The 27,694-nt window shown below is 48.4% G+C and overlaps 1 protein-coding gene across 6 annotated transcripts in view; it reads right to left on the reverse strand.

Moving 5' to 3' along the window:
* Positions 1–2,134: 2,134 nt before the first annotated feature.
* The window catches only part of SENP1 (SUMO specific peptidase 1), a 33,193-nt gene continuing 7,633 nt past the window's right edge, over positions 2,135–27,694 (reverse strand). For 4 of the 6 annotated variants that reach the window (XM_089774597.1, XM_089774596.1, XM_075916621.2 and 1 more), the window contains exons 7-18: positions 27,321–27,424; positions 26,880–27,130; positions 24,902–24,956; positions 23,386–23,424; positions 22,457–22,541; positions 21,468–21,620; positions 20,646–20,777; positions 19,595–19,798; positions 18,394–18,473; positions 12,000–12,084; positions 10,799–10,894; positions 7,965–10,122 (exon numbers count right to left, since the gene is read on the reverse strand). In XM_089774597.1, coding sequence (XP_089630723.1) covers positions 10,060–10,122; positions 10,799–10,894; positions 12,000–12,084; positions 18,394–18,473; positions 19,595–19,798; positions 20,646–20,777; positions 21,468–21,620; positions 22,457–22,541; positions 23,386–23,424; positions 24,902–24,956; positions 26,880–27,130; positions 27,321–27,424 — 1,347 coding nt within the window. In that variant the 3' untranslated portion in view covers positions 7,965–10,059. Of the gene's footprint in view, positions 7,352–7,964; positions 10,123–10,798; positions 10,895–11,999; positions 12,085–15,287; positions 15,356–18,393; positions 18,474–19,594; positions 19,799–20,645; positions 20,778–21,467; positions 21,621–22,456; positions 22,542–23,385; positions 23,425–24,901; positions 24,957–26,879; positions 27,131–27,320; positions 27,425–27,694 lie in introns of those variants that run through there. The other 2 variants (XM_089774598.1, XR_016348149.1) reach the window with 2 other exon arrangements.

Genomic DNA, 27,694 nt, shown 5'->3' on the forward strand with positions numbered 1-27,694 from the left:
GAAATGCAAATGACACCGAGCCGCTTCAGTCATTTCCCCTTGCTCACCAACAGATGGCAGCAGGGAGCACCCTCCCCTACGGTGCCCTTATCCCTCTGGGTTGCTCGTCTCCCTCTTCACCAACAGGTGCCAACGGTGAGTTGCCTTCTCTCCAGGCCTCCTGGCCACAGCATCTGTAGCAGCAGAAGGACCCTTAGGCCAGGGGCGGCAAGTTTGTATAATTTTTGGTGGTGCCCAGAATGGGACTCGTCCCCCCTGGCAGGTGGGGCCGGGTCCTGCTCCAGGCAGGGCCAGGGCAGAGACCCAGCTCCAAATATTGGTGGAGTAGGGCCCCCAGCTCTGAATAGTCCTGGAGCATGGGCACTACAAGCCCATATAACTTGCCGCCTATGCCTGAGGCTACGTCTACACTGCCGTGTTTTTGTTGCAGAAGATATGCAAATCATGCTCTCATTTGCATATCTTCTGCCGATCCATTTTGCGGAAGAGGTTTTGCCACTAAAAAGCCCTGTGTAAACGGAGCCATTTGTCGGAAAAAAACACCTTTTGTGCAAGAGCCCTTATTCCTCAAAAAATGAAGTTTACGGGCTCTTGCACAAAAGGGCTTTTTTCCAACAAATGGCCCTGTCTACACAGGACTTTTTATCGCAAAAACCTCTTCCGCAAAAAGGATCGGAAGATATGCAAATGAGAGTGGGAGATATGCAAATGAGCACTTCATTTGCATTTCCTCTTCCACAAAAAACACACAGTGCAGACAAAGCCATAGAGAGAGAGAGAGACTGACAGACAGACGTCCACCTTCACTGCCACCTGCTCAGACGGGCAGGCTCCTTGCACCACGCTCTGCCCCGTTCCGGCTCCCCCAGTGCCCAGGCCTGGTTCCGAGCGGAAGGGTGTGTGCACAGGGCCGTCCTCAGGCTTACGGGGCCCTGCACCGTATCATGAAACTGGTGTCCCTGTCCCCGATGGCAGTCGGGGGGACAACGATTTGGTAGCTGTGAGTTTATAACCCTCAGCAATGCACTAATGAAATCGTTTGAAAGCAAAATGTACACGAAGGTCCTGTTGATGAACACGGTAAAGCCAGACACGGACCGTTCCTACCTGGGTTGGCGGGTGCCTGTTAACTGACTCCGTTACCCCGTGAGCGGCTCTTTCACAGGGCCAGTGCGCTGCTCATTGCTCCGGCAGGCTTTTCGCTTTCACCTTAACGCCCCGGAGGAAGGCGAGCCTCAGCACAGGGACAGGAAGAGGCGGGTGGGTGAACATTAAGACCCAGCTGTGCCCTGCCCAGGTGTGCATTCTGCACACGGATAAGGACGGCCCTGCTTGTGCAGCACGCTGGGAGCTGAAAAGATCAGGGAGTATTGTGTCCAGTTCTGGGGGCCACATTTCCGGAAACGTGGAGAATTGGGGAAGGTGCGGAGAAGAGTAACCAAAATAATGAAAGGTCTAGAGAACATGAGCTGTGGGACAAGACAGAATGGGGAAGAGATGGCCGAGAGGGGACAAAACAGCTGAAATGAGGAGGGTGAGGCTAGGACAAGCAGCGCTCATAGACCTTAAGGTCAGAAGGGACCATTATGACATCGTCTGACCCCCTGCACAGTGCAGGCCACAGAATCTCACCCACCCCTCCTAGAATAATCCTCTCACCTAGATCTCAGATATTGAAGCCTTCAAATACTTTGAAGACCCCAAGATGAAGAGAGTCCTCCAGCTGTGATCTGTACCCCATGCTACAGAGGAAGGCGAAAAACCTCCAGGGCCTCTGCCAATCTACCCTGGAGGAAAATTCCTTCCCGACCCCAAATATGGTGATCAGCTAAACCCTGAGCATGTGGGCAAGACTCACCAGCCAGACACCCAGGCTACGTCTAGACTGGCCCCTTCTTCGGAAGAGGCATGCTAATTTCTAACTTTGGAATAGGGAAATCCGCGGGGGTAGGAATATCCTTGCAAGTAGGAATAAGAGAACCTCCGGAAAAGGGCTTTATTCCGGAGGATCGCACCAGTCTGGATGCTCTTTTCCGGCTTTTCCCCAAGCCAGAAAAAAAGCGGCGGCCATGTTTATTTAAATCCCGCAGGGGATATTTAAATCCCCTGCGGATTTCCCTATTCCAAAGTTAGAAATTAGCATGGCTCTTCCGAAGAAGGGGCCAGTCTAGACGTAGCCCCAGAAAGTTCTCTATAGTAACTCCTATCATCCCTCCACTGACCTATTTCCCACTGATAATGGTCAATTAGTTACCAAGATCCTGTTATCTCATCAAACCATCCCCTTCATAAACCCATCTAGTTTAATCTTGAAACCAGATAGATCTTTTGCCCCCACTACTTCCCTTGGAAGGCCGTTCCAGAACCTCACTCCTCTAATGGTTAGAAACCTTCGTCTAATCTCAAGTCTAAACTTCCTACTAGCCAGCTTATATCCATTTGTTCTTGTGTCCACATTGGGATTAAGCTTAAATAATTCCTCTCCCTCCCTGGTATTTATCCCTCTAATATATTTAAAGAGAGCAATCATGTCCCCCCTCAGCCTTCGTTTGGTTAAAGTAAACAGGCCAAGCTCCCGGAGTCTCCTTTCATAAGACAGGTTTTCCATTCCTCGGATCATCCTAGTGGCCCTTCTTTGTACCTGTTCCAGTTTGAATTCCTCCTTCTTAAACATGGGAGACCAGAACTGCCCACAGTATTCCAAATGGGGTCTCACCAATGCCTTGTGTAATGGCACCAACACCTCCTTATCCCTAGCGCCGGCTGCATCAAACGTCCTGTCGGGGTGGCTAAGACTGGAACAAATTGCTAGGAAGGTTGTGGGATCTCCATCACGGAAGATTTGTTAGGCCCAAATCAGACAACCATTGGCGGGGGTGGCCTAGTTATTGCACAGCCCTGCCTTGCGTGGCCCGACAGGCCTGCGCTTCTACACCCCTTCCCCCTCCAGGAGATACGGGGAGCAGTATGACAGCTGTTCAGCAGAGGGTCTGACACTTGCCGGGCCCTGGGCAAGGTGGAGGGGCCGGCTCCATGCTCCCAGAAGGGGTGGGGGCCTCAGGCAGAAGGGGTAAGGCCAGGAGCAGCCAGCCCTAAGCTCCACCCAGACTGTGCCAGGAGCCCGCACCTCCAGCCAGCCCTTAGTACTGCCTGGGGCCCCAGCGGATACTGAAACGGCCCAGCGCTCCGGCTGCCCCTGCTGCTGCAGTAGAGGTGACAGCTGCCTGGAGCCCCGGGCCCTTGTGAATCTCTGAGCCCTGGGGCAGTTGCCCCCGCCCCCTTCCTTGTCAGCAGGCCTGTTGTTCAATCCGGCCTTTCCGGCCTCAGTGTGTGACTAACCACAGGCTGGACCTCCCAGCACTTAAACCAGGCCCGGGCTGGATAGCGGGGGGCCCAGGATGCGGAAATATGGGGAAGGGGAGCAGGAACCTGGGAATAGGGATGGAGAAGAGGACCAGGGGACCAGAAGGGGACCCCTGGGGAGGAGAATAAAGGTTTGTTTCTGTGCTAATTCTCCACACAGTGCTGGAGGTGCGGTATTTACTCAGTGAACTGAGAAGGAAGCCAAAAGGTTGGCTGCTCTCCTCCAAGCCAGTATCCGCCACTGGGCAGAGGCTCTGAAGCACATTATAAAGGTGCCGTGTTCATGGGCTTGCTGGGAAGGAGACCTGAGTTTAGGTTTGGCAACCAGCAGCCCCTGTATTTGACTATACCTGGTCAAGGTAAATATTGGCTCTTTCTGACTTGTCTAGGAGGCAGGTTGCAAAGCTGGAACCTGCTCTGGAAACCAGAGGTGCCAGCTTGAAGGGCATCACTCTAAGGAGACGTTATTTCGACAAAAATGCTCACCACAGGCGCAACAAGACCCTCCGGGCCCTATAGAATCCATCAGGGGAAGGGACTTTTCCAAAAACACATCCATTCAACTCACCTCCCCCACTTCCCCCAAAAACCCCACCCTTTGAAAAGCAGGCCAGAAAATGGGAAGACGGGTCTGTGAAAAATTTGCAAAGGAGTCAGAATTAGGAGTGGGATGGGTGTGGCATATTCGTGGCATATGTGCGTTTTGGGGGAGGAGGAATGAAAAAAACATTTTCTCGAAGCGCCCCACCTGAAAAAGTGCTGGGTTGTCATTGGCAACCTGCAAAAAAAGTCCCAGCTGCATGAAAATTGTCCCAGGAAGAGTCTTTTGTTTTGAGAGGAAAAGGCCATTTTTATTGGGGAGATGGAATATGTTTGCTTCACATGGCAAAGGCAATTGACCGAGTGTAGACAAAGCCTTCTTGGTATGACCTTCTCTGCAAGGCACAGCTCAGCGCCTTCCTGCCTCTGAACAGACCAGCGAACAGCTGTGCAGGGCCCTTATTCGTCTTTCTCTTACCCTGTTGCCTCTGAGAGCCAATGCCTGACTGGCACCGGTGTTTGTGAGAAGCCAGCCCTGGGTACCTAACAGAGATCTCTAAGAAGCTCTTGCTAAGGCGCTTGTCTGACCCCTACTACCCTAGCAGCCGAGCCTCTCCCAGTCTCAGAGCCTGCTGGGAGGCGGGCTGTCACTCCATTGAACAGCTGGGAAACTGAGGCACGCCACAGCTAAGTAACTTACTCGGGGTCACACAGGGAATCTGTGGCAGCCCAGAGACTTGCACGCAGGTGCCAGGCTCCTTCCATTTTCTCTAGTTGTCAGCTCAGACTCTACTGTTCACGCACATTCGGCATTGTGGTTTATGGGCCTTGTGCAAGGGAGGCGGGGGTGGTGGTGCTGGATTCCTGTTCTCTTTGGCCAGGATCTGCTTTTCGAGAGGCGGCATGGTAGGTGGGCCTAGCAAGGGCATCACACCTCGCATTCCTTTCAATTCCCTGTCGGACCCAGAAGGCTGCATTTCCAGAGTGGCTTTTACTCTCACAGGGCGCATCATGCTTGTGTAATGGTGATTCCTGCAGCAGTGAGTTCCACAGTTCTCCTCGACCAGGCTTTAGTCCTGCAGACTGGAAAAAACTCGTTCCATGGCACTAAGCCCTCTGACCCTGCTCCTCTTCAGAACAGCCATGTGACTTTGGTTGCAAGCTCTCAGGGCCGATTTCTTTGTGTGCATCTACAGCACAAAGAGCGAACCCTTGGCTTTTCATTGGTGGTCTCCAGCTGCCCCTGCACTATTGCTGTGGGGATGGTTATGCTCAGGGACTTCGTGCTGGGTGAGCTTATACCTAGCTGGCTGGCTAGCTAGGTACAGGTTAACTAGTGATGCTTACCAGGTAACCGTTTAACCTGTTACCCATTAACATCCCTAGTATAAATCACCTTATTAATGCCCGTGGAGGTGCCTACATTCGTTTCAAATACATGAGCCATGGAAGATACAATCTCCCGCTTCTGTGACCAAGATATTTCGAGCCACAGCAGCCAGAGGTGAATGGAACATTGTGCTCCAGCTGGGAGGCAGCGAAGCAGGTATTGACAGATGGCGCTTGCGAGTGCCTGTTTGCACAGAGCTGAAAAGATGCAAATCCCTGGTCTGCTGGAAACATTGGCTAAATCTCACTCATGTCTAGAGCTAAGGTGGCAGGAAGGAGCGAAAGTCAACATGACCTGAAACGGCCCAGCCCGCGATGGACGGGCAGGGGGACAGGACTGATTCTGTTCAGACGGCGGGAGGGCAGGAAGAAAATCTGAAGGCAGATTTCCGGGCCGTGCGGAGCCGGGAGCCGGCGCTGGTATCTGGACGTTGCTTCTGTAGGTTCCAAGCGAATCTTTGCGGGAGTCCAACAGACACAAGCAGCCTTTGACATGTCGATTTGCTATTGGCCGCTAGGAGCCAGTGAGCCAAGGAAAACAACAGACTCTTACTTGCATTGTCAGCCGCACACTGGAAGAGGCTGCAGGCCAAATCTACCCTCGTGGGGGTCGTCCTGCTCCAAAATGTTTACAGCAGGGCTCTCAAACGCAATTTACCTTAGAGCCAGGGCCAGTCCTCAGCTCCTTCCTGTGGGCCAGCAGGGCCCCCCCTCTGGCAGATCTTGGAGGGGTGGGGGGTCTCCGCATGCTCCCCCCATGCGTCCCCTGCCCCCAAGTGATTTATTCCCCCTGCAGGGGCCCTGCCACTACCACCGGCAGTGCGGTGGGGCTAGTGTGGCTTCCAGCTGGTAGCTCCGTGCCACAGCCGTCCCACCCGTGGCCTGGGGGAGGGGTGTGCAGAGCCATCCCATCCATAGGACAGTTCCCCACAGCGGCCGCCCCAACTGTCCTGGATGAGATGCCCCCCCCATACTCAGGTTATCCCGGGGCCCTGGACAGGCTAGAGCCAGTAACAGGTCCCTGGAGCCGCAGCAGCCTGCTCCGCTCCATCGCCATCTTCCGAGCTTCCCGCTGCTGAGCCCAGGCCGGCCTAGGACATGGCGGTGGAGCGGAGCGGAGCGGAGGTGGCTGCGTTTCCCTGCAGCTCCCACTGCTGCAGTAAGTGCAGAGGGCCCCAGCCAGGCCCCGCAGTAATGCCCAAAGCCAGGGGAGGGGCAATGGGGGAGGAGAGCGGAGCAAGGGGCGGGACTTGGGGGAGGGTGCGGACACTCCTGGGCCGCAGGGATCGTGGGCCGGATTGTGGGGCTGCTCAAGCCGCAGATGGCCCCAGGCTGAGTGAGACACCCCGGCTTTGCAGCCAGAAAAAGCATGGGCGGAGACTCATGGGAGGGGCCCCACTCCTCAGGGGTATTTAAGTGTTTCGTTCCCACTGAAGTCCATGGAAATTTGGCTGCTCGGTGCCCTTGTGGATCTGGGCTGACGGGACTCACCCGAGCTCACGTAGCAGAGGCAGGATCTGAAGCCACCAAACCCCTCTCTGGAGCCACAGCCATTGAACAAGGCTGCCTGAAGAGGCACATGGAGCCCACCCACGTGACCTTAACTCTGCCCCCGTGGCACGAAGGGGCAAGAGCGGAACCAATTAGCATTTTAAAATATCAAGTGCCCTCTAGTAGAGGCCACAACCAGAACAGCACGTGACGCGTGCGACGAGGGCAGGGGTTATTATGGGCCTGAGTTAAAGCTGGCTGACTGCTCCGACCACGCATTTCCACACCTGGATTTCCATTGGGCCCAACCTTAAACCACATTGTCTTTGATGTGAGAGTTGCAACCGCCCTATAATATATTTGACCATAAATTACCAGTCTGTGCTCTCAGCTGCATCTTACCGTGTCTCTTGTCGGGGAACGTGTTGGCCCTCAACACACACAATCGCTGTGCTTGTGTGGTGTAGGGAGTTAGCAAAGCGCTTACCTTTTTAAAGACTCCAGCTCAAAAACTCACAAGGAGGCAGAAGGCACCACAAAGCCGAATTGATCACCGCTCCTCGCGTGTCTGTTTAAAAGAGGAGCAACATAAATGTCAGACACACATCTCCTACACAAGTCAGAAGCCCGTGCACCAGCAGGACGCGCTACTGCGGGGATTTTGCAAATAGAATCACAGAACACTAGATCTGGAAGGGATCTCGAGAGTGATCCAGTCCAGTCCCCTGATCTCACGGCAGGGCCAACCACTGTCTAGATCATCCCTGACAGGTGTCTGTCCAACCTGCTCTTAAATATCTCCAATGATGGAGATTCCACAACTCCCCAGGCAATTTATTCCAGTGTTTAACCACCCTGACAGGCAGGAAGTGTTTCCTAATGCCCAACCTCAACCTCCCTTGCTGCAATTTAAGCCCAAGTGATGTGTTGTGCAGATAATCACAAGTATAAGCTGGGTGAGACCATGTTTGTTTGCTCATGCCTCAGTTTCAGCTGTCTGCCTGCAGGGGTCACAAAGAGATTTCCCATTCCCTATCTCAGTGCATCGGGAGGGGAGAAGAGGTAGGTTTGGCTGGCTTTTTGGTGGTTGACTCCTTCCTCTGAAATTAAGTCTTTTCTCTTAGGACCCATGTAAAGAAAGGGCTAGGAGGAAAACAAACCAGTCAGTCGAGAGACTCAGCTTATTGAAAGTGGTATTTATTTCAAATAAAAAAATGTATTAAGTAAATTTACCATCCATACATATGAACAATTTGTTAGAGAAAAATGTCGGCGTCCATTGGTTATTAGAATAGACAGTTTTATAGCCTGTTTTATTTATTCACTGTTTTAAACAAGAAACATTACAAAAAATACAGTTTCAGTTTTCAGCTCTTACTTGCAGTAAAAGATAGAAAAGGTACTAAATGAGCTTGGTATAAAAACACACACAAAGAAAGTTACAAACCAGTCTATTAAGAACACAATCTAGTTGGGGGAAATTTTGTACAAAACTACTGCTTATACAGGTACAGAAAAAAAATGTATAAAATACCCCTATTCAGAGACAAAAAAAATACAAAAGCACGTTATTGAATTCTTTACTTGATAATCAAAAAGGTACGTACATTGGAGAGAGAAGCTAGGCTTGGCGGTTTGGGAAATTGTAGTCAAACATCCCTTTGACCTCAAAAAACAAACCCCCAAGCTTCAAAATAAATTAGATAGCTGAAAGCATCAGTAAAAACAAGGGCTGGGATTTTCAAATGACGCTAAAGGAGTCTGACACAAGGAAAAGTTTTCAGAAACATCTACATGACTTAAATGCCTAAATCCCATTGACTCTCAATAGGCTTAAACGTGTCTAAAAATTCCCCACTGAACAACAATGGGATTTTGGTACCCAATTCCCTTAGGGACCTTTGAAAATCTCAGCCTGAAAGTACCTAAAAATGATGCCTCTGGAAGCACGTTTTAACCTTGATCTGCGGCCTGATACCTTGTGTCATCATTTATACCTGGGCAAAACGTTACCGAGCAATGAGGGGAGAATTCAGATACAGGGTGTTTCTCACCCATGCCGCTCAGTTGTAAATGTGTGCCCACGAATGAAGGTGACTGGTGAGAATCAAAACCATTGTCTCTTGGTAGGACTTTAAAAATCGAGGAAGCAAGAGAACAGCTGCAGAACAAGATACATATTTGTGTGTTCTTTGTTGCGCTGGGAAACACTTGTAAGAGACAAATGCAAGAAACAATTCACCATCCTTAGTACAGTTATACTAATCTACAAGTTGCATTTGTACCTGAATTCCATAGTTTATGCTAAAAATTAGGAGATTTCTTATTTTCCTTGGTCAGAAAAATGCTGCTGCAGATCCAAACAAACCCATCCCTCTGGATCTTCTGATTCATGGCAGCTTACAAATTTGCTCTCAAAAGAAACTATCGCGTGTTGCTTTTCTCCTGTCAGCTCTTCAAGAAGCAAGAGCCACATCCTGTTCTGTCCCAGGCACCATGGGTACAGTAGGCAGGTTTTGATTTTAGGTGCACTGCTGTCAGGGGACAATAGGCTGAGCTTGTCACTAGGAAAAGAAAATGCTGGCTTTGAGAGAGAGCAGAGTTCATATGGGAGTCGCTAGTGGGACAGACACAACAAATCAATGAATCCTAGTTAGAATCACTGTTTCTGACCATCAGCACAAAGGGCTTTCTTTCTTCTGTTCAGTTTCAATCAACCCCTAGTATAACCATGTGCTGGCAATCCAGGGAGTAGCTGCTTCCTGTGTGCTGGCATCTGACAGGTCTTCCTATAGGGCAGTCCTAACAAAGCATCCATCTCCAAGTACCCCCGTTCCACCCACCCACCACGAGGCTCGAGAGCAAAGTTCTTCTGCTCACAGTGGGAATGCTGAGACCCACATTTGCTTTCCCCCTCCCTGAAATAGAGACACCTGTAAGTGTAGAGCTATCAGCCTGTGAAACTGATAGCAAGAGATTCTAGAAGCAGAAAATAAGTCTCTTGAATGTCCAAAGCTGCCCACGGATTGATAAAAATAGGTTTCAAATTTAAAACCCCCAAACAAACCAAGAAAAAAGGCGAGTGTGCTTCCGACGGCTTCCAGCATGCACTGGTCCATGAGTGGCGTTCATAGAACCTCCTACTGAGCCACTGAAGATTCTTTGCCTGGAAACCCATGCAAGTCCCAGATCTGCTAGAGTGGAGATTGCTGAGCAGGATGAGTCTGGACGCTTTTGGCAGAATCTCTTCAGGATCCTGCTTTTGGCACAGGGTCATCATAAAAGCCTGCGATGGAGGATCTCCCAGGCCATCCGCTTGCGGAAGTAGGGCATGTGTTGCTTTGGGGAAGGGGGAGAGAGAAAGACACGCACATGAATGGCCCTTTTCCTAACAGATTGTTTCTACACCTCCTCGCCACCGAGTGCCTGTTCCCGGAGAAACGCAGCAAAGTGCCTGAACTGAAATTCAGTGGGATTCGAGCACCTCGCTCTGTTAGGCAACTGTGAAAATCTCAACAACGTTTTTCACTGCACGTGAGAGGAAATTGAATCCTAACTGTTCTGTTCTGGCGGTGTCATATGTTTCTACGGCCAATATAAACCCTCTGTAGCATTGGCGTCCCGGCCAGGCTTCACTGATGCACAGACCCTGCCCTTTGCACAAGAGTGAATTTACCTCCAAGCACAGAGAACAGCTCAGCTAGCAACCAACAAGGAGCAAGGGGAGACTCCAAGACATTCACTGACAAAGGGGCGCACAAAATCTGATGACATACGAACGTGTCGTCTAGTCCTCTGGCTCCTAGGGCACCGAGGGATCACGCTACATGTGGAAAATGATTCAAGGGCATGGGCAACTGAGAATGGAGCAGAAGAGGCGGAAAACAAAGACATTCCTTGTGTATGTGCCACATCCTTGCTGAGCTTCCTACTGTCTTCCCACGTGAGCCAACCCACGGCAGGAGAACCCTGTGTTAGCCCCACAGCTCCGCCGAAATGTCAGCGCCGGGCTTACCTGAGAGAAATTGATCGGTCTGTCTTTGGTAATGTAGTCGGCGTATTTACAGGCAAACATCCCGCAGTCGCTGCCATTCATCTGTTGAGGGATTTCCTTTAACAACAACAGGGAGCCCTGAGCCTCTCTATATAACCTGGCATTAACTTTAGCAAACACCCAGAGCCACAAGGGGGGTGAGAAGCCCGAGGGTCTCCCTGGGACTCAGGGAGTTGAGGCATGTAGCGAGGAAGGTTGGCACCCTCTGACCCAGAAGGGGAAGGCCCCTTCAATGTACCCCTGTGGGCAGAGCCAGATCAGCCTCACCCCACCCCTGGAAGCAGACGGCGGGGCTGGAAGTATAAAGGCTGGGACCTAGCCACTGGAGATGGAGGTTCCTCCTGGTTCCTCAGGCGAGCTCAGAGGCAGAGGACGAGTGGCCTGGACTCCCATCCAATACTGATCCGGGGAAGCCAGCGACTGGCCCGCGTTACCTGGACCCGACAGACATGGACCCCGAGAAGCTGCTGCTGGTGCCGACCAATCCCTGAGACTCCAGGGGTGCCTGGAGGGGGAGTGCAGTGTGGCCCAGGGATAGCTGAAGTCAGTCAGCGGGTTGCAGTGTGGCTTCCCCACTGACTCAGGCTGCTCCCATTGGGGCCTGGGCGGGGGTGCAGTGAAGTGGGTAGGCCTGTGATGCCTCTGCAACCTTCCCCTGCACCTAGCGAGAGCTGAACTCGTTCTGGCTCTGCCTGCAGGCAGGCCGAGCCCTCTGACTTGGTGCTTACCCAGCCCTGAACCAGGGTTGAGTCCTGGACTCCAGGTCATCACCCTATCTAGGCACCCAAGGGTCTGAGCACCTCAGTCACTCGTGAGCTTGCATTTACAGCGCCTCTGGAGAGGAATGAACCCCATTTTACAGATAGAGAATGGAGGCAGAGAGAGGTGACTTTGTTTAGAGACATAAAAAGGCGGCAGCAGAGCCAGGAATTGAACCCAGCTCAACCCAAATCCCATTCCACTGCCTCAGTATGGCACAGGCCACATACAAGAGGTGAGAGCCAATTCCCTTGTGACTGATGTGCACACCTATTGGAGAAAAGCTGCTTTCCCACGCATGCCCGGCAGCAAGAGATTAATGGGGAACAACTAGGCCACAAGGGAATTTGTGCAGCTCTCTCTGTCCCTTTCTATGGGCTCTACTTGCAGGAGAACAACATACCTGACTCTTCTTGCTGAGTAACAACCAGCCGTTCGTGTCAAATTCTTTCCGTTTTTTGTCAAGGCTCTCCTGTTTTAAGTACTGCCTGCCGGGAACAAGGGGCAGAGAATGTGGCTGAGAGAGGAAAAACAAAACAAAAATCCCTAACTTCTAATGCACAGGTTATCTAAAACTTCCACCTCCAGTTTGTTCTGAGAACTGAGCTCAGGAAACATTATAATTACCTCTCACCTGTGGCTGTTCTTGCCTTCTTAACACAGAATTTTCAAGTTCCCTGAAATCCAAATGAGTATTGAGCATAGCTCATCTCAAAACTACTCAGTGTCAAAGCCACAAAAATGTCAACAGAACCCTCCTGAGTAACACAGAGGAGACACCTGTCTTGGCTAGAAAGGCTCCTGCAAACTGAGCTTCAGGGCTGGAGACTGAATTTGGTTCCCTGATTTATCTAGAGCAGAGGTGGACAATAAAACGGTGGCTCACCTGGACTGGCAGGCTGAAGCTGCTGTATTTACCTGCACCTCTGTGGGTACAGGTGATTGCTGCTCCTGTTGGCTGCGGATCGCTGCTCCCAGCCAATGGACGCTGCAGGAAGCAGCATGGACTGGGAGAGGTGCAGGAAATATAATGGCGGTGGCCCAACAGAGGCCAACCGGTTCTGGCCTGCAGGCTGGTATTTGCCACCCTGATCTAGAGCTTCCTGTAGTTTGTTGCCTCTCACATTTTGCTGTGCTCATCTTCTTCCACTTTCATTTGTTATCCTTAGCAGTGTGGACAACTGCAATTTGTTGGAGCGTCAACAGAAGGTATGTAGACGTTAAACAGCAGCCTGGACACTATGTAACTTGCCAACATAGCTCTAATGCTCCACAATCTTTATTCCAGACTTCTTCACCCTGGGCTCCAGTCTACCATTGATCTTTACCTTACCAATATGCAGAGACTGACTAAGAGTGTGTGAGTGGGGGTGGGCGGGTTGTCATAGGAAAGCTTAGAATTAGTAGCCATGAGTTATTTGAATGCAATGTAGTGATGACGGGGGAGGGTGGGATGGGAGAACGTGTGTAATGAAATGACTCTCGGATATTAGATTTCCAGGAAGCATCTTTTGGGAATTAAATCTAGTGACAAAATCCCACTGAGTCGAACAGTGGGGAAAAGGGAAATCTGAAAACACCTAAGTTAAGGTGCATAAGAGCACAAAAGCCATCAAGAGAACAAGTAGTAATTGCCCTGGGCAAACTGACTGCAGGGAAATTCCCTGACGACTTCTATCTGGAAGATATCAAATGCAAGGGGAAATAGGAAAACAATCCATTCAAGGCAGCAAGCCCAGACAACGTGCAGCCTCGTCTCTTGTTATGTGTCATCAAACTCTGGCTCAGCTAAGCCTGCCGTAGATCACGTTTCCGTAGGCCACCACGTCTGTCCAAACGGACACCCAGGCCCGCTGTCCGTAGCTGGGATCTTCTTCTCCCTGTTCTGCTGGCTTTCAAGTCCCATCCATTCAAACCGATGGTATTTAATCTCCATTTCCTTCCTGTGCTTTCTGATCAGACCTGCCACAGCAAGAAGCATCTCTGATTTCTGCTTTGAAAAGATGCAAACCCTACGGTGCCTTCCAAAGAGACGGTGTTCTGAAGAGGTCAGAGCCTCTGTAACAGAGGTTCAAGTCTGCATTCCCCGCCTTGCAGGACCTGGCTGGCCTGTCCAGGACAGCGGAAGGGAGGATGGCAGAACAGCGGTGACAACGTCCCTTAGGAGACCCACACAGTTGATGGGAAAATATCCTTGTTCATCACTGTTCAGCCTTAGGCCTGGGCTTGGGCGGAGCTTTGGGACCTCCCAACACAGCTTCAGATAATCCATTCCGGAATGGAGCGGAGCCCCGGCAGCAGGCCCCAGGAAAGTGCCTCAGCTACTTTCAGAGGAAACCAGCTGTCACCTGCTCCTCCAGCCTTCAGCAGACCGATGCTCCGAGGAGCAGATCCAAAGGCATTCTTGGAACTTTCTTCTCTCTCCCTGCCTGCCAGAGCTTCCATAAGGCTGGCTGGCTCCAGCTGCTTGGGGCTAGGGACAAGGTCAAGGTCCAGAACTGGAAATTTGATTTTCCTTTCTAGGAGAGACCTCATTCCCAGTCCATCCCACCAAAATTAGCTCTTCAGGTAACTTCTGTGATGGCCCTTTGGAGTCCCTCCCTATAGCCCACATAAGGCAGGGATGGACAACCAGCAATGGTGGGGGGGCTGCAGGAGTGGCCCTCCACCTCAGCGGGCTGCAGCAGCCTGCGACCTCCCATCTGTTCCCCTCCCCTATGGGCCTCTCGCGCACTGGGGCACAGGACCCCTGCACCTACCTTGCTCCCTCTCCCTCCCAGCACTTCCGGAGCATGCAGATCACCTGATTCACGCTCCAGCCTCACTCCTCCCCCACTCCCAGAGCCTCGATGCCACAAACAGCTGACTCATGGTGTTCCAGAGCTCTGGGAGGGAGGGCGAGGCGGGGGACAGAATATGAACCAGGCAATTCGTGGCTTTCAGAAGTGCTGGAAAGGAGGAGTAGGAAGTGCAGGCCTCTGATGCCTCAGTGCACGAGAGGCGCGTGGGGAAGAGGGGCAGCCAGGAGATCCGAGGGCCAGAGCTGGAAACCCTGTTGGCCACAGGTCACCCACCACTAGCAGAAGGGATCATGGGCTTATAATGAATCTACAAATAAGACAGTTAGGGTTGCAGTTCAGCAGCAGTCGCTGGAGATGGATTGTTTTGAGCTGGGACTGCCAAGGAGAAGTCTGGGTTGCCACTGTGGTACACTGGAGGAGGGGGACACCCCGAATGTCTGATGGAGCTGAGGTCACTTCCAGAAAGGAAATAACTGGGTAACAGATTTTCTGTTTATTTCACTGGCACCACACTCGCACCTGGCCTGCTCTCAGTGGTACTCAGAAATGTGGGCCACCGCGCGACTAGATTCACAACCCTCTTGGGGCATGGCTTATTCACACCCCTGAGTGTTACAGAGTTACGCTGATGTGAGTGGGAGCAAGTACAAGCTCCGAGTCAAAACATGGAACCTCCTAGTATCGCACCTCAGAGCGCTTTGCCACAACCTTCATCCAGCCACAGAAAGTAGGGGAATCAGGGTTCATTCCTGGCTTTGTGACCTTCAGCCAACCCCAGAATCGCTCTCTACCTGAAAACCATCCCCTTCAGTAAAATGGAGCTAAAATCCTTTTAACACTCACCACCTTCAGGAAGCTCTATAGATTGAAAGCATGAAAGGGTCACTAACCATGAATAGGACCTCCGTCCCCTCTTCCCGGTGTGATCCTCCCAGTGCATTCAACCAATAAAAGCCTCCTGAAAGGAAACAAAGGGAAAAGCAATTATGGCGCGGGCAAGGAGCTGTCACTGCAGGTTACTTCTGTCAATTCCAATTGGGCTGTTAGCCAATAGGCTGAAATCCGGGAGGCCTCTCTCAAATCCCACCTACCCCATCGGTCAACAGACCAAAAGCCAGAGCCTCTATGCTGCATCTGAACTGTGATGTTCGTGGCAATCTAAAGAGCTGGGGTCTCCCCCAGCCCAAACCCTAAGGGCAGCTCTAGCTAACAGGCAGAGCTTCCTGGGTTCCTGGATTCTGTCTCAGTTGTGCCGTTCTTTGCCAGATATTGGTGGCTTGTTTCTACTGCAACAGCAGTTAAGCCTGAGACCATTGTCTTCTAAGCGCATTTTCAGAGGTTTTATGTTTTTCTCTGAATTTCTCCTTTCTTACGGGTTTGTCTCATCAGACTGGAGAGAAGGGGTACGTTTTTAACAGTGAGAATCATCAACCATTGCAGCAATTCACCAGGGTCAGGGGAAGATGTAAATCAGTATGGAATGTTATTCTACAGGATCTGCTCTGGGAAATAGTCTGGGGAAGTTTTGTGGCCTGTGCTATCCAGGAAGTCAGACCAGATGATCACACTGGTCTCTTCTGGCCTTGGAATCTATGATTGTCTAAGCCCAGCTACTTAGAAACGTATCAGGAGCCACAGAGCTATTCTTGTGGTGAGTGAAGTGATTCTGGTAGATGGAGTTCAGAAAGCATTTGGAGATCTTAATCAACGGAAGGTGCTAACAGTATTAAATTGAAAGTGATTCCTACCCAGGAATTTACACTGAATTCGTCTTCTTTGTGCCCATATTTCATTTACATCAATGTAATATTATTGCAGACTATTCCAATTCCAAATAGGACTTAGTGCAAAAGTAAAACCAGGAAGGACTTCTATAAAGTCCAAACTCATGCCCTGCAATACCAGAGCATATCACTTGAGTGTGCTGTGACTCTTAGGAGAGCTTCAGCTACTAGATAATTTAGTCTACATATTTTAAGTGACGTGGGAACTTGAGTCCTAGACTCTCAAGTGACTTGAAAATAAACCCCATTGATTTTCAACGAGACTTGGGGTTCTCTGCCTCAACAACGTCTGAAAATAGGGCTTGGGCACCTTTGAAAGTTTTACTCCTTTTGTATGCTACTGCATTTGTAGCCCTCTAACAAAACAGCCTCTCGTTTCTTTTCTTGATTTTGCAATACTTCAAATAACTCCTTTAGGCAAACATGTTCACACAGAAAGCTCCACAAATATCCCAAAGTCGTGCTCAGGGGAAAGAAGGCAGGACCTGACTTTCAGATGAGTCGGGAAAAAAAATGTCTGAGCCCTGACCCAGGTTGGTAATAGCAGCTGAGCATGAGACAAAGCACCCACCCAGGCCACCGTAGTTCTTAACAATTCTCTTGGGAGAGCAAGAGGTGTTGTGGGTTTTGGGGAGTGGAGGGAAAGTGGGAGGAACAGGTCAGTCTGCAGTGCAGGAGCTAGGTCACCAAACTATTTGCCATGGACAGGCCCAGGGAAGGACATGGGCACCTGCAAAATCCAAGGCGGCCAACGCCAGGTTCATTTCTGGAGGAGATGTCGAAGGGAGCCACATCCTAAAGAGGCCGATTCTGGATTCTTCACCTGACTCCATCTCCCTGAGCTATCTGTCCTTTCTCATTTATAGAAGATTGTGATGGACTGGCAATATCCTTAATGACACTAAGATTAAGTTTATTGAATTAAATTTAGCCTTCCTGAATTGGTGTTTGTGGTGGTCATTGTATTGCAAGGCCAATGCTGATGTGCTATTGTGAGATCTTACAGACTTTCTGTAGCAGCAAGAAAAGAGTGCGTTAATCTCTGGAAAGTATGAGGAAGTCAAACTCTTTTTAGAACACGATACGAGAAACGGACTTCTGCAGGGAATACTTTGCAATGAGGAGAATGCAAATGCGACCCCCAAAGTCAAACCTTTTGAAGAGATGCCCTGGGGAAGACAGACCCATCGTGTGACACCAGCTCCAGTTCAAACACCGCTGAAACGTACAAAAAGCGCCTGACCACGGAATGAGCGTGATTGTTTGGAACTCTGCCTGATGAAGTTGTAACCACAAGGAAGCCCCTAAGGAAGGGGATTAAAAGATTGCACCTGACAGGGCCTATGTGAGAGTTCAGTGAACCCACTAGCATGCATGTAGATTCTTCCATTGTTTTTTAATGGATTTTCTCTGTAATGCTCTGGCCTTCAGTCTGCAGCAGGCTTGCCTAGAAAGCCAGCTGATAAGAGCTACAGATACAAGTTATCTGTCTGCAGAGAGAAAGCAAGCAGGTGTCTCCGGACAGCCTGTCTCTGATGGGACTTACAAAGTAAATGCAAGGGAGCTGTGCAGCCTAGGATTACCCTGGTCATAAGGGAGGGAGAAGCACGATTCCACCCTAAAAAGGCCATGGCTAGGGAGCGGAAAGCAGAGAGCGGGTTGCACCACTGAGGGGGTGTCCAGGTGTAGCTGCCCTGCGCTCTGACAAAGAGCAGTGAGGGGGTGGTGGCCTGGGAAACTGGAAATAGATGAAGCATGCAAATGTCTATAATTTATGGGCCAACTGGGGGTTTTAAGAGGGAGCATTTTATGGAACCTGCTGTGATGTCACCGGCTGATGATCTTGGGCAATGGATGAAGATCAAGTGTCCACGCTGAGATGGTCAGCGACACGTCTAGCAATCTTGAGTAGGAAGGACCCAAGTGCTCCAGTGGTTCAGCTCCCTGGACATACTGAATAGCACTGTGCAATAGCGGGCATGCCCTGACGGGCCTCTCGACTTCTACTTTGTCACCTCGCTATTCAACCCAGGTGGTTCTGAGACGGTCACAAGGCAGCATGGGCAGTAATGTGGTCAGTACACAGATGTCACAGCTGTGTGTCTTCTTCCTCCGGACCAGAGGCAGCCTCTTACTTCACCATGTCACAAGCAATAGGAATACGTGGAACACAAACAAACCAGTGACACTCAAGCATAGATCTGCTACTCACAACAGTATCCTGCAGGCTTCGTTGTTTATTCCACCCATGGAATCGTAATAGGTGATGGTTTTCTTTCTGAAGTCTATAACCTACAGAAATCGAAAGGCTTGTTTACTGCATTATTATTAACAAAGTGGCTTCCTCTTTCCTAGGACATATGTTCTGCAAATCTATTCACTAAATAGCAGGGATAAGAAAAAAATTGACAGGAATTTAGACAATCCACTGGGATTTCCCTTGAAATCTGAAGGATTTCTCTGTGGATTTTTCTATCAATGGTTCTTTTATGGCTCCCATTCCCACAGTATCTGTGCCCCCTCGCAATCTTTAACACATTTATCTTCACAACACACTCCTGTAGGGAAAGGAAGGGAAATTATCCCTATTTTTACAGTTGGGAAAACGAGACACAGAGAGACCAAGTGACTTGGCCAAGGTCACACAGGAACTCTGTAGTGGAGTAGAAAATTGAACCAAGGTCTCTTGAGTTCCAGGCTAGCATTCTACCTACTGCACCACCTTTTTCCTCAGTTATGATTGTTCTTATTCCTGCTCTTACATTTCAAATGGCTATTGTAAAGTAAGGAAATTGCTTGATTCTGCACATTCTGCAATTTGGCTCCATCTTTCTGGGGCTGGAGCGCCAAGAATTGCATGCAGTATATCCAAGGCAGGAGAGAGAGGACACCTAGTTTTGCTGCCCATTACCACCATTGCTGATTTTCCATGTTCCTCAACTAGGTCTAGACAGGCATCTCGAAGGGGTCAGAGTTGTGGGGTATAGTAAAGGCTTACGTTGGCCCCTATAACCTTTCATTGCTAGCAATCATGAACCAGAATGAAAAACCCCCAGACTGGCTATGGGGGCATCAGATGAGTTTGTGGGAGCAACGAGATGGAATCTGTTTATCCAAAGAGTGAGTAAACCTGACATGAATCCCAGCAAGACAAAAACGATGTCCTCTCATTTTTACAGAGCCACTTTTTAGATTAGAAGCATGCTTTAAAAAAAAGTTTCACATATTCTGTGGCTCACCCTAGAATTCCTGATATTTAGTCACAAATCAGAATTTCTCAGTGTGCCTCTCCCTGGTGCATGAACCACAAAAGAGATGGGAGGTTTTCGGTTTGAACATAAATGAACTCATGCTGCATCTGTTCCAGCATTTCATTCTTTTTAATGCAACATTAAAAACAAATTAATACTCACGGCTAGGCACCAATGGACTCCAAGATGAATAGGCACCAAGAGAATGTCCACAGAGAAAACATCAACTTTTTTTGTCCACCGTTTCACTGCTTGGTACCCAGCAGTTTTTAACTTGGTAAAAAAGAAGGTATTAAACGCATGAACTGTTGGCAACCCCTTTTCTTTGCTTCGCTCCATCAGCAAATTCATGTAGAAATTAATTATCTAGGAGGGAAAAGCATCCATGTGTGTCAATGTTATATTGCTAATAACTTTGCAATGATTATTGTGCAGGTACGTGAAAAAGGGAGTTCTCCAAGCAAAAGGGTTTCTTTCAAAGTGCTTTATACCTGAATATCTTCTAAAAATGGATTTCAGAACTTCATTTTAATGACTTGGATTTGGAAAGGCTGGCCCTAAGCACTACTAAATGGTAGTTATTTCTTTAGAGCACCTACAGTGTAGCTCTAGGTACCCATTCTGCACTAGGAACAACTATTCCTTAACCTAAATGTAGCTAAAAAGCCAAACACTACCCATTCAGATTATCTACATCAGCCCACTCCTTCCTCAGTAGCCTGAGAGAAGCGTGGGGAGAAAGGGGACAAGTCTGTTCACTTTAACTTAGAACTAGAGCCAGGTAAAAACCATTTTGAATAGTAAATCACCTTTAAAAAATGGAGCATAGATGCTAGTTGCATATTCAGGTCAAAGTTGGTGGATTTTTTTCAGACAAAAGTGAAGGGGGGGGGGAATCAGAAATTTTGACTGGAACTGACATTCAAAGTTTTGTGGGACCTTTTTTTTTTTGGCCCTTTGTATTCAGCAAGCTACAGGATATGCATTAAAAGTATACCAGCTACTCTGCACTAACTCTCCATGTGTATAGTGGAGATGTATTTCGTGTGTGCTACAAGTGGCCTCAGACAGGTTAGCTAAGGGCATTCAGCGTGTGGTAAGTACATGCCCATGGAGAATTAGCACGGAGTAGCTACTGTGCACTATTGTTCCCCCTGGAACCTTTCCACTTTTAGACGCAAGGAATCTCCAGATGCATTGGCTAAGGACTTACCTCGTCGTTAAGCCAGTTCAGGTTGTTCAGGGTCTGAATGTCTTTCCGGGTTATCGTTAACCGAAAAGCTTCGCTCAAGATCTCATCCTGGTTTCCACTGCGAAAAACACTCTTGATTTCCCTCTCCATTTCCTACAGAGAACACCAATGTGACGGAAACAAAAAGATGCTTCAGATATTCTAGGCCCATAGGCTAAACTCAAGCCTTCTAGCTACCTAAAATTAGCAAAGAGTTTTCCCTTTCCCGGGGGAAAGGTTTGGTACTACAAACGCTCCAACAAGCAAAAAGATCCAGAATGCTGAGCACAGGAACCTGGCACAGCCCAGCTCAAAAGCCACGTGGAGCCAAGGCCCAAGTTAAGAGCAGGCCACTGGAAATCTTGGAACAACGCAACAGTGACACTGCAGAAGCAGAATGAGGATTGGGGCTTCTGGTTAGTTATCCCACTGGAACAATACGAAACTGGCTTGAAGCAATGGCAGGGAGAACAACAGTGGGCAGAGACTGTCCATGATGAAGCCTCTCTGACTTTGGTTTAGTTGGGATTCAGGGATTTTAGGGCCAAAAAGGAGTCTGGACTTCCTGCATCACACAGGCCAAAAAACCTCACCCAGCAAGAGGTACATCAAGTCTGTAACTCCTGCGTGAGCTACAGCATCTCTTTTTGAAAGTCGTGGCTTATTTAATGAACAGCCTTCACAGTACAATTTTCCCTTCCTCCCCATGGTATTTTGTATCAATTTCAAGATTAACATCTACCACAGAGCGTTTCTCCAAGACCTGCTAACTGTCTCCGGGGTTACTAATCTGTGCATTTCTACCTCTGTGATTTCGGGGAATTCCTCTTCGTTATCAACTGATTTAGCACTCTCTCTCTCTTCGGGGAGGACTGTGACAGGGATCTCTTTCTCAAGAGGCACTCGAAGATTCAAATCCACGGGATCCTGTATCGAGTGTTCCTGCTCCTGCAATCTCTGACAGAGGGATCTTTAGGTTAGAATGATAACGGAGGTTTTTTGTGGTGCCCAACTCCCAGCCAGAAACATGGACAGAGGTTCTCATTTTAGAGCTACAGCTTCTGGTAAAAAGTCAAAAGCAGCAAAGCAGTGGGTGAGTCCATGCATGGAAGTGCCTAATCCCCAAACCATTACCAATGGGAGGAGTACGGTGGAGACCTAGGATGAAATAACCCTGGATATGCACCTATGCCTGAACTAGTGAGACAGCAACTAGAGATCTAAAATCACGATCATGCCGTCAACCTAAAGTTTAACCGATTAAGCGGACTCCTGGCTCCAGCCCCAGGTCTGCTGCCAGTAACAAGCTCCAGGCCTGGAGTTGCCACCAACTCCTGGCCCCACTGGGGCAGCCCTCTGCCTGCAGCAGGCAGTGGGCTGCTCCCAGGCACCGGTTAACCAGTACCCAGTAAGAGTGATGCTTACCAGGTAACCGGTTACCTGTTCACATCCCTGCCAGCAACATAGGTCCTATAATGCCAGCTGGCCAGATAAAAGCATTTATGCCCTATCCATGGTATTAGAGAGAGCAATGGCCTTACAAGAGGGAAAACATGAGGTTAAACTTTACGGAGGTCAAAGGATTTTTTTGTTTGTTTCCTAATAATTGCTTCTGATTTACATTTTAATTGCAATCCCCTTAATTTAGCAGTTTGACTGCCATTCCCAGCCCAGCAGCCTATCCACTACATCATGCTATTTCCAGTTGTATGTCTTTTAAGCTACTATCAGGAGAAAGTGGAAGGCAGCTTTAAACCCTAATGCTCAGGGCTCTGCATGCCCAAATGTTTTACCTGGCTCTGCAGCTGCAATGCCAAAGCTTTCTGCTTTTCTATTCGGCGCCATCTCTCCCGAGCTCGTGAATCATAGACGCTAGTTCTGGAAAACAAAGACATTGGTGCAAACAGTATGTTAAGTGTTTCAGGTGTTAGCAAGGACCCAGAAAGGAAAACAGCTCATATTATGGGATCTACAAAAAGCCAGATTAGCTTCTTGTCTATATTAACGAATCCACCGCACAGCTCTGGCACTACGGAATACACCTTGTATCATCTCCCATTCACCTTTGCTTGGGTGGCACGGACAGTTCCTATTCTGGCAACAGCAAGGGGGATCTAAATAACCAGTAGGGATGTTAGCGATCACTGGTATCGGTTACACTCAGCGGGGAGGTGAATTTGCTCCGACAGGGCAGCAAAGCCTCCTCCCTGGACCCCAGTGGGCAAGAACTGCCTGCTCCGCTCCCAAGGAGGCGGCTTTGCTGCAGCAGCAAAGCCACCTCCCCAGGAGCCGCTCCCAGGGTTGCTTCACTGCTGGTTCTGCCGTATAAAGCTGTTTTATGCTTTTTGGTCTGACCCAATATGGCCGTTTTTATGCCTGAAGATAGGAACGGAGCAAGATTCTGAATGGACTGGAGGGGAGGCAAGGTTGTAACAGTCATGGCTGGAAAGGCAGTGAATGCACAAGGCAGATACTGCCCTGGCTGAGAATGTAGCAGTCTGAACAGAGAAGAGCCAGATATACAAAGTTATTTAGGTACCTCAAGATGCAGGCAGGTAATTTTGCAAATTGCACCAGGAATCTGTCTGCACCTTTAGCTGCCTGCCTACCTTGTATACCTGATCGAGATGTTAAGAGAGGTAAGACCATTTGTTAACCTTTTGAAGAAAAACACACCAAAGCAAACAAAAAGAATCAAATGCTGAGAATATGAGGGACTTACAATTCTTTGATCCACAATTCTGCCTGGAAGAAGGGAAGGCTAAAAACAGAAAAAACAAGACAAAATGTGAATATTTCCTCTACAAGGACAGTAGAGGATTTAATTGCTCACAAACAACTGCAGTCTGAAAATCCTGACCCTTGAATGAAAAGTGAAAAATGTAAGATAATCTTTAACATTAAGGTTCAAGTCAATTACAAGCCTATCAACCAAGTCATGAGAATATAACATGAGCACTGCACCACAGAGGTATCAGTAACAACAGGAATGCACAAGTTCCTACACAACCTGAATTCTTTCCCGGTGGACAAATACCTTTTCTCCTAGTTTATTTAAAAAGTAACTTCAGCTCTTTACCCTCAGGTGCAAGTTTAATATCACATTAGCTGAAGGGTTAGTGCACCTTGTAGTTGCTACGTATAATAGATTAGACAGACAGATGCTTGCACCTCATAGTTAGGCTCAGTGCTTTTGTTGTTAAAAAAAGTGCTGGTACTCCGGGGAAAAGTTGTTGAGCTCTGACTGGAGGTGCTGGTACTGTGTACTGGGCAGTACCGTCACAAAAAAAGCACTGGTTATGCTGGTCTGTGAGTTAGAGATGTGAATTTCTGCCAACACAGCTACGCCAGCGTAAGCCCTAGTGTAGATAACCCTATACCAGCCTCAGACTGCCTTTGCCAGTTCAGGAAACTCGCATGAACTATCTAAGCAAAAGCACTCCTACGCCAGGACAGCTGTCTCTACACTCGGAGTGCTTTGCCAGTAGAGTTAGGGCTACACTGAAAAGTTTTGCTGCATGACAATGGCTTTCCAATGGGGATGGCCAAGCATGTTGCAAGATCTGGCATTTAAGAGTCTGCGCTTAAGATTTTATACACTGCAGAAAAAACATTTTTACATTTAACTTTCTGATTACAGATCAGCTACAAAACAAGTTGTAGGAAATAGGGGGGAAGTCAGTTACATGGAAGACGTCGGGGGCAGGGGAGGAGGCAGAGAGAGCGCAAAATAAAAAAGTCAGTGTGTGACGCCATTATGAAGATAGACCCGCAGATGTACATGTAGGGAAATTGCTTGTAAAACAAGGCATATAGCAGCATAGCTCTGGAACTCCTTGCCAGAGGATGTGGTGAAGGCCAGGACTTTAAGGGGATTCAAAAAAAGAGCTAGATAGATTCACAGAAGCTAGGTCCATCGATAGCTATTCACCAGGCTGGGTAGGAATGTTTGTCTGGAAGTGGGTGACAGGGGAAGATCACGTGATGATTACCTGTTGTGTTCCCTCCCTCTGGGGCACCTGGCATTGGCCACTGTTGGCTGACAGGGCACCGGGCTGGATGGACCATAGGTCTGACTCAGTCTGGCCGTTCTTATGTTCATCACTAGAATTGTGCTACCTGCAACAGTTTTTCCAGTCCCATATGTATCAATTTAAGAAATGAAGGGAGAGACTAGGGAAAATTAAAACAAGTGACAAGTGCAAAGATGATACAAGGATCAGTGCATCCAAACTTACCTTGGAGTTGAAGTTCTGGAATCTTTCACCTTGAGCACAATGACCGAGTCTGATCCTAACCAGAGGGGGAAGAAAAGTTCATCAAAATCTTGCTAGTTTTCACTATGCTCCCTAAGCAAGTTTCTTTACCTGATGCCACATTCTCACAGGCAGGTTTTCAGTCTGGACTCAAAACCCTGATCTTCATGTTAAACTTCAAACTGAGCTATTAAAAGGAATCTAAAGCAAGCAGATGCCTGATTTGGGTGCCTAATTCCCTTGGGTTCATTTGAAAGCTCGGTTTTAAAGGCACATTAGAATTTAGATTACAGAAATAAAAGATTACAAAATCATTCAAGTTATCCTAGAAGACATTAATATTGAAAACTAACAGGGTCCTGAAGCATAAAATAATCTGAAATACATAAAGCTGTAACAGGCAGAGGAAGTATGAATGGCTTGAAAGAGAGAAGAGAATAGAACAGACAAGACTATGGCAATAAGATGAGCAGAGGGAAGGGAAAGAAAGGCATAGCCACCAAACCCTGACCTTGCTTTCAGTTAGGATAAGAAGAAGCTGCATACCAAATTTGGTGGTCCTAGCTCTTACCGATTAGGAGAAATTCTTGAACAAATGGACTCAGACAGACACACAAACTCCATCTCTCACGAGAGATGCAACATGCACTATTGTTCGCAAACATGTCTCAAGTCCCATGGATTAAGGGTGCCACAGAAGGGCAAACATATGATTAGGTGTTTAGGCACTGTCACATAAAACTGGCTGCCAAACACTTTCCATTATATACTTCTTTTTTAATAGCTGCAACTGTATTTGGGTAGGCATCTTCCATGCTTCGTCTATGCTCCCAGGTGATGTGGGAAGGTGAGCAATAAGCAAACTGCTTGTAGCTATTTCTAAGCTGGTAATGCCTAGGGATTTGCTCCAATTCATTGCATCAGAGAGAGAAACAAGACGGCAACTTTTCAGCTCAGAAAAGTGACAACGACAAGGAGACCGGTCTATAAAATCATAACCGGCAGAAAGAAAGTAACTAAGAAAGTGCTGTTTATCCCTTCCCATAACACAAGAAATAGGTGTTATCAAATCAAATGAAAAGGCAGCATTTCTTCACACAACGTTCAGTCAACCTATGAAACTCTTTGCCAGAGGATGTTGAAGGTCAATGCTATGATAGATTTAAAAAAAAAAAAACCTAGATACACTCATGGAGGCTAGGTTCTTTTACGGCTACTCACCAGGATGGGCAAGGATGCTGTCCCTGCCTGCTTGTGGGAAGCTGGGAACGGGCAACTGGGGATGTATTACTTCATGATTCCCTCTTCTGTTCATTCCCTCTGGGGCACCTGGCATTGGCCATTGTCAGAAGACAAGATACTGGCCTACATGTACATTTGGTCTGACCCACTGTGGCCATTCTTATAATCTCCTCCAGGCTAAAGCCAAGGATACACTTTTAAAGTACTTGACTTTCAATGAGACTTATGCTCCCAAGTCAGATTTGGAAATTTTATTCAAGCCTGGAAGTATCAATGCAAATGGCAAACCTTTCCAGAAGGGGAATTACAACAGAAATCATTTGTAACCTTCACTATAGCAATCGCTGCCAATAACCACAAAGATGTGCTTACATTACACATCTACCACATTTTGGACAAGAAAGCTATGAACCCTATCTTCAGACTCTTGCTGCTCCTACAATTAAGCAAAGCAACTATAAGGACAGAAATCAGCACCTAGCCCTCCTCTCCCACTATAAGAACAAATGAGATCCAAGTCTGTCCGTAAACCACAAGCAAAGCTTGGGACCAATGAGCACCCGTTTAAAAGGTTATTCAAACCAGTATTTGTTACTTGTATTGGCACCTAGGCACCCCAGCCATGGTCCTGAGCCCCACTGTGCTTGTTGCTAGGGGAAAAAACACGGAATAAAAAGAATTTCTGACATACATTTAATTGATCTCAATGTATTTTTACCTTCAGGCTGTGCGTTGGAGGCTGGCAGATTATCTTGCTGATGCCAAATGCTGGTATTATTGGACTGGAAGGTAACATCTGCAGGATAACTGGATACAGGGGAAGGAGGTGGCCTGTGTGACGGCTGCTCCTGAGTTCCCAGAACACTGGCTGTCTGGCTTCCTGAACTGAGGCTGTACGTTTCGAATGGTTTTGCATTCTTGCACGGCGTTTCTGTCACTACGTTTTTACTGGAAGTCAAACATCTGGACCTACACACAAATGGAAGAAACTAAAAAAGTGCCACTGTGCTAAACTAAGTGAAAGAAGCAACGAGAGACAGAAATACATCCTTTAAAGAGTGGAAGTTAAAGCCTCGTGAGAAAAGCAGAAGAGAACATGAACTCTGGCAAGGCCGAAAAAGACTGACTCTCAAGTGGGGAGGGTATTTCATGTACTCACGGGTGGAGGGAGAAAAGCGTGGCTGGCTTGGATGTTGAAAACTGTTTTCCTGTGACCATCTGAAGCAGCTGCCTATAGATCTCTCGCTCCTCCTCTCGAACTGTCTGCAGAGAAATAACCAGACACCCCAGCACTGCCATAAGACTCAAGTCGGGCTTAACAAATACAAACACTACAGCTACCCTGACATGATTTTGCACAAATACTTTTAACGCAAGAGTTTTTGCGTTAAAGTATTTGAGCAAGAGAGCGTCTACACTGGCATGTGCCTTTGTGCAAGAGATGTGCTTTGTGCAAAAGCATCTGTGCCAGTGTAGACACTCTCTTGCACAAGAAAGCTCCAATGGCCATTTTAGCCATCGGGCTTTCTTGTG

This window comes from Pelodiscus sinensis, chromosome 31 (genome assembly GCF_052426305.1).
Source record: "Pelodiscus sinensis isolate ZL-2025 chromosome 31, ASM5242630v1, whole genome shotgun sequence".
NCBI classification, from domain to species: domain Eukaryota; kingdom Metazoa; phylum Chordata; order Testudines; family Trionychidae; genus Pelodiscus; species Pelodiscus sinensis.